At 37.7% G+C, this 7,284-nt stretch overlaps 2 protein-coding genes across 2 annotated transcripts; one reads left to right on the top strand and one right to left on the bottom strand.

Annotated features, from left to right (window-relative positions):
* Positions 1–220: 220 nt before the first annotated feature.
* LOC308429216 (olfactory receptor 5AL1-like) lies at positions 221–1,162 on the top strand (the record flags this gene model as incomplete). Its single annotated transcript, XM_080927951.1, has 1 exon — positions 221–1,162. The coding sequence occupies one exon, from the start codon at positions 221–223 to the stop codon at positions 1,160–1,162; it is 942 nt and encodes a 313-aa protein (XP_080784077.1).
* A 4,957-nt stretch (positions 1,163–6,119) lies between these two features.
* Positions 6,120–7,079, bottom strand: OR8U3 (olfactory receptor family 8 subfamily U member 3; the record flags this gene model as incomplete). The annotated part of the gene is made up of 1 exon (XM_080927605.1): positions 6,120–7,079. The coding sequence occupies one exon, from the start codon at positions 7,077–7,079 to the stop codon at positions 6,120–6,122; it is 960 nt and encodes a 319-aa protein (XP_080783731.1).
* Positions 7,080–7,284: the final 205 nt, after the last annotated feature.

The following is a 7,284-nucleotide window of genomic DNA, read 5'->3' as shown; positions in this document are numbered from 1 at the left end:
TCCCCATAATAAATTTCCTACAGATTCACACTTTGGAATTTCTAAACAAAAAAAAAAATGATTTGTTGTAAAACCTTACACAATGTGAAGATATTGCTCAGAATGTACTCAACATAAGGCCAATTGATCAGATTTAACTTTTTTTTCCTGTGTTATTATATCCAAATGAATTTGACTGACTTTGATGAGGACTCTTTAGTGGTAAACATTTGTGCAGTCTATGGCTGAAGGTAACAGTTCAAGAGTGTCTCACTTCATCCTTGTGGGACTGACAGATGACCCAGAGCTTGAAATCATCCTCTTTGCTGTGTTTCTAGTCATCTACTTAAGTACTGTCTTGGGTAATATAGGACTGATTATGTTAATCCAAGTCAGCCCTCAGCTTCAAACACCCATGTACTTTTTCCTCAGCCATTTGGCCTTTGTTGATTTCTGCTATTCATCCTCAGTTACTCCAAACACAATTATAAACTTTCTTCGAGAAGTCAAAAGTATAACCTTCTACGCATGTGCTACTCAGGTGTGCTGTTTTATCACATTTGTGGTTTGTGAAATGTACTTGCTGTCAATCATGGCCTATGACAGGTATGTGGCCATCTGGAACCCTCTACTCTATGCAGTCCTCATGCCTAGGAAGCTCTGTCTTCAGGTCATCGCCAGCACATACATTTATGGATTCACAGTGGGGCTTGCACAGGCAGTGGAGACCTTCCGCTTGTCTTTCTGTGGCTCCAATGTGGTCAACCACTTCTACTGTGATGATGTTCCCTTAGTTGCACTGGCCTGTTTTGACACTCATGTCAAAGAATTGATGTTGCTAATCATTGCAGGCTTCAACACCCTGTGCTCTCTGGTGATTGTGGTCATTTCTTACATCTGTATTGTCTTTGCCATCCTGAGGATTCATTCTGCTGAAGGAAGAAGGAAAGCCTTTTCCACGTGTGCATCCCACCTGACTTCTATCACTATATTTTATGGAACAATTATTTTTATGTACCTGCAGCCCAAGTCAAGTCATTCTCTGAACACAGATAAATTTGCTTCTGTGTTTTATGTAGTAGTGATTCCCATGTTAAACCCACTGATCTACAGCTTGAGAAATCAGGAGGTAAAAAGTGCTCTAAGGAGAATTAATGATAAATTGTCTTTGATCATTAGTTAATCCAAAATATCTGGATAGCAGTCAAAAGACCTTTAATTATATTATTATTTTATGTGAAAATGCTTAGTGCCATTTCTAATATTCATGCTCACAGCTCCATGATATTGGAATGACACAAGTTCATATATATGTGTATGTATGCATATATGTGTGGGCATCTATATATGCATGAATATGAATGTGTATATGTACATGTGTATATTTGTGTGCTTGCTCATGGTTTTTATGGGTACATGTGCACATGCATATATATATATATATATGCATGTGTGGGTATGTGTGTGTGTTTGTGTGTATGCATGTGCCTGTGTATAGCCCATGTTGAAACTCAGAGCCTTCTACATGACCTAGATTTACAAGTGTTTTGCTGGTGATCTACATACATCTCTGTCAAAATTTATCCTAATTCTGGAGCATGTCTTCATCATTGATTATATGTAAACATCATTTATCTACACCTACACATATGTCTATATATGTCTTATGTCCATGTATATAGTATACAGAATTAGATCTATTTCTGAAATCTGTACAATGTAAAGCACTTCAGATTACACTGTGATAGATTAACATCTTTCATCTTATATTTCAACCATAGGTGATGATTTGGAAGTAGTAAGGTAATAAAAGTTCTTGAAGTATTTCTGGCTCTTTGTTAAATTACCATGTTATTATATCAAGGATTGCTTTTGCCTGGTTTCTGGTAGGTGTGTAATTATTTGTTGTGAGTTAGATAGTAATGGTATTCTTCCCTTTTAGATAAACAATGTGAAAACATAAAAGTATGTACTCAGTTTTAAGTGCTAAAGTACCAGAGAAATAGATACATATCAGTGGACAATATTCTTGGCTTCCCAGGGGTAATGACCTTAGTTCAAATCCTTATTATGCACATTTTAAAAAATCACCATGTCACTGTATGTGTTTAACCCTAGCACATGGGACTCAGAGGCAGGAGGTATCCTGCTCAGTCTTATTAGCCACTGAGTAAACTACAGATTCAGTGAGAGAAACAATTTCAAAATATAAGGTGAAGAGAGAGGATATTATCCACTGTCTTCCTGTAGATCCACAAATGCACACACATTCACATACACTGCATATTAGTTTTACATAGTATTTCCAAATAGTGTTTTAAGTTCCAATCAATAAACTACATAGTTCCTCAGTGGAAACTGAAAGAAGTCAGTGTTATTATATGTAACAAAGATTTTATTAGTAAAAATATGATTTATTTGTAGTTTTAATGTTTTTAATGTAAAATACCATTCCCTATTAGTGAATTCCTTTTACTTCTGGATGATTTGTTTAAATGAGGTGCTTCTGTTAATAGTTTTAATAGCCAGAACAGAAAGTATTTAAAGTAACTTGTATAAAGTAAGTAAAGTAAGTAGTATTGTATTATTCACTAACACACATATACCTAGCAACTGAAGGGGCTGTGGATTGAATTCAGTGGTGGAAAATAATCCAGGCTAAATTTTATGTAGCTTTAGTCTATTTCCCTCTGGAAACTTTAAGTTTTCAGAGCTCTAATTTGAAGGCCAGAACCAGGGGTTTGGATGGATTTCTAACAGACATGGTTTGAACACCCGCTGTTTCCAGTGTATAAGAGATAAGTCATAAGAAGAAAGAATAAAATTTATTTCTAACATAGTTTTATAGAGAATGTAGTTCTGTCTGGAAATGACCTAGGTGAACTGTTTAAGAGATATTTAAAATAGCACAAGGCTAATAGAGTATGTAGTCAGGCAGGAGATGTGCATATCTGATCAATTTGGTCAAAATAAAACCTGTTGGAGCATTATCTCAGGTTTGGAAATACAGAGAATGGCTAACTGCAAGGCTACTGGTTGTTGTTTTAGAACTACACAACCTGGAAAGGATAAAATGGCAAGCCAAGAGCAAAATTTGTTTTAGTTAGTGCAGTTGTGAGGGCATAGGTGCTATCCCTGTGGTCTGAAACATTACATGAAAGAAGCTGTGGGTGATAAATTAGTGATTGTGATATCTTTCACATATCAAAACTGTTTTAGTTACACTTATTTTGGTCGTAGGAGAAAGTCAAGGTAAATTTAGTATAAATTAGCACTTTCTTCCTGTTTTAAGCAGTCATTAATGATAAAAATCTATGCAGAATTGAGCAGAATTCCAATTAAAAGAATAGGGAAAAGGACACAGATGTAATATGAAGCAGGAATGCCGAGCATTGATCACAGTTTTGCTAATTTGTCAGATATGTAGACACAACTGAAGATGAAAATAATGCTAAACATAAGAGTTTTCCCATAGTATATAGTGCAGCATGATATGTCATCTCCAAACTAGATTTAAATTACATTTATTCAAAAGGAAATATGAGCCTTATTCTTGTAGAGCAATTGTGAATCATTCTTATGGGGTTGCCAACCCATTCATTTCCTAGATATTGTATTGTCTCTACAGGTTCTATTACCCCTTTGTTTAGTATTTCAGTTAACTTCCTCCCTGTTGGGTACTGGGAACCTCTTGTGGCCCTGGCATCTGGGACTTTCTAGTGGCTATCCAAAGGTCCTCCTCTCCCACTGTTACACATGTACTTTCAAATTCCTGACTCTGCATTTCTCCCAATCTCCTCCCTTATCTGAACAGGTCCCACTTTTATCCTCCCCTCCTCTCTCCCTCCCATACCCCTCTCTCACTCATTTTCTCCCCATGTTCTGAGTAGAACTGTAGCATCCAGGCCAATCTTAATTTTTTATTATTTTATAAGTAAGATACACAGAGAATTATTTGAAATCACAATTATGATAAGACTTTGTAGAAGAATATATGAATCACCTACACAGTAAGTACAGAGAAGAAATAACCACCACAGGCTGAAAGCTTTAAAGCTAATCTTGCTGGATTTCTGTTAGCATTGCAATCTTTTATGATGGAAAATAATAGGACAAGAGCAACTGACTACTTCGATTACTTTTCTAAAATACCCAAACAGTATGTGTACATCCATCCAGTCCTCTTCATTTAATGATCTACAATTATTTTAATAAATTGAAGACAAATGAGTGTCATAAAAACATATAGGATTTCTAATTAAATAAACACATTTGCAAGTACAACTTTCTGGTAAGCCATATTCTTCGAAAACATTTTTCATGTGAAAAAATTGTGGGAGATATATTCTTGTTAGAGTGCTTACTTGGGATGCATGAAGTTCTGTATTCATATCTGTGATCTCAGCATTAAAGAGCAGAAACTCAATAATATTCTCTTCTATGTAATGATACATGGTCAGCATGGAGTATATGTGAACTTGTCTCAAAAAAAAAGAAAGAAAAAAGAAAAGAAAAGAAAGAAAGTGCATGGGGCAGGGCATATCAAGACTGGAGGAAATGTGAAAGAGGGACAAAGGGTCAGAAAGCAAATAAAAATATGTAACAGGATTGATGAGGAACTGGTGTTAGTCACTGGAGGGTCCCAGACACCTGGGAAACCTGAGGCTCTCGGGAATCAATCGGAATGACTTTAGCCTAAATCTGCAAGAAGAGGGAGATAGAATTTTTTGAGACCACCTCCAGTAGACAGGCACCTCCCCTGATTGAGGGATGTGGCCATCCACTCATCTCAAAGTTTTTAACCCAGAAATTTTCCTGTCCAAAGGAAGAACAGGGACAAAAAATAGAGCAGAGACAGAAGGAGCGGCCAACCAGGAATGGCCCCACCTGAGGATTCATCATATCTGCAGACACCAAACCAATACTGTTACTGCCAAGAGGTGTTTGCTGACAGGAACCTAGTGTGGTGGTTCCTTGGAAGGTCCTGGCCAGCACCTGACCAATGCAGATGTGGATGCTTGGAGCCAACAATCAGACTGAACTCAGGGAACCTGGTGGGGGAGCTGGCAGAAAGACTGGAGGAGCAGAGGGGGATTGCACTCACACTGGAAGAACAACAGAGGTTGGCCTGACTACCCAGTTCTTCCAGATTCTAGACCACCAACCAAAAAGTGTACCTGGAGGGATCCTGGCTCTAGATAGCTATGTAGCAGAGGATAGCTTTACCTGGCAGAGAGGAGGCCCTTGGTCCCAGGGAGGTTTGATATCCCGGTGTAGGGGGATTCTGGAGTGGTGGGGCTGGAAAGTGTGGGTTGGTAGGGCATCACCCTCAAATCGGCAAAGGTGAGGGGGAAGGAGGATGTGAGAAGGAGTGTTGGTAGAGGAGTAATTAAAAAGTGGGATATCATTTATGATGTAAACACATGGAATGATTAAAAATAATAAAAAGAGGGTCCTTTACATCTCAAAACCTAGCATCAGTATAATGTAATTATCTCATATCTTTCATTTTTGAAAATGACAGTTTTACAACTTCATATAGAGTTGAACTTGTATATACAAAGTCCTTACGATCATGTATGCAGTTAAGCAGATGTAAATAAACTCCACAAACCTGGTAGTTTTGTTTTGTTATAATACATGCTATTACTTGATTAAGCATCAGGCAGGTAGTAGAAAACACAAGTGCTTTTGTTCCTCAGAAGGAATGAAAATTCTCCAAATTCCCATGGATTAATTTTTAGCTTTGCATGAGAATATCCATATAACTGACACTAAACACCATATCTACTTTCAGTAGATTTGATTCTACACATTTCTCCAGATTGAGCCATTTACTAGTTTATGATATCAAATAATAAGTCACAGTATTGGCAATGAATTCACAGGCTTTTCAGAATCATGGACTTAAACTAAAGTGTACCTCTCCTTTGCTTGTATGATTACTGTGTGAATTGTAGACAGTTCCATGTATTAGGAAAATAGATTTTTTATATTGAGTTCCCATGATCTACTTAGATCATCACAGAAAATGTCTCAGACTGTTGAAGTAAGAGACATTTTCAACTTCTCAGAAAAAAAAAATTACAATTAAAAGTTTGCTTTATTTTCCTGCTCATACATAATAAAATATAATGTCATTATTTACTTAATTTTAATATTTTTAAGGTTTCATACCCTTTATCCAAAGCTTTCTTAGAGGCATCTTTAACCTCTTTGTTCCTAAGACTGTAGATGAGGGGGTTCAACATGGGGATCACCACTGTGTAAAACACAGAAGCCATTTTGTCTGTGTCTAGGGAATGGTTGGATTTAGGCTGTAGATACATGAAGATGAGCGTACCATAAAATATAGTAACAGCTACCATGTGGGAGCCGCACGTAGAGATGGCCTTGCGTCTTCCCTGAGTAGAGCGGATTCTCAGGATTGCAGCAATGATAAAGAGGTAGGAGGTAAGAACTATGGAAGAGGAACAGATCATATCAAAGCCTGCAAATGCAAAGATGAGAATTTCCTTCATGTGTGTGTCTGAACAGGACAGAGCTAAGAGGGGAAGGTCATCACAGTAGAAATGGTTAATTACATTGGGCCCACAATATGTCAAGCGAAAGGTGATGATTGTGTGGAAAAGGGCAACGAGAAAGCTGTACACATAAGGGACTGCCACTAATTGAATACATACTCTCTTTGACATTAGTGTTGAATAGTGCAGGGGGCTGCAGATGGCCACATAGCGATCATAGGCCATAGAGGCCAGGAGGAAACACTCTGTGATCATGAAAGTAAGAAAACAGCCCAGCTGTGTTGCGCAAGCATGGAATGGGATAGTGTTGCGCTCTACCACAAAGTTCATCATCATCTTTGGTGTGATAGCAGAAGAGTAACAGAGGTCAACGAAGGCTAAGTGACTGAGGAAGAAGTACATAGGTGTGTGGAGTCGAGAGTCAACCCTGATTATGACAATCAACCCAAGATTGCCTATAACTGTGACTAGGTAGATTGTTAAAAACATCACAAAACATGGAGCTTGGAGTTCTGGACGGTCTGTGATCCCCTTGAGAATAAACTCACTGACATAGGAGATGTTCACTTCAGCCATTGACTCTGGAAGATGGTGTGGATTTTACTGCAGGTGAAGAAAAAAACATTTCTCAGTGACCCAGTCAGTCTTGGCAGAAAAAGGTTGAGGTGTGTTCCTGCTATAAAGTATGTCAGCCTGGTAGCATTTTTATTATAACCCTTCTTATTACAGAGACAGGAGTATTTTTCTATAGAACATTTTTTATAAAAGTTACTTTGTTTTT

Source organism: Micromys minutus, assembly GCF_963924665.1.
Source record: "Micromys minutus genome assembly, chromosome: 13".
NCBI classification, from domain to species: domain Eukaryota; kingdom Metazoa; phylum Chordata; class Mammalia; order Rodentia; family Muridae; genus Micromys; species Micromys minutus.
Note: the sequence above shows the minus strand (reverse complement) of the source record. Positions and strands in the feature narration are given on the sequence as shown.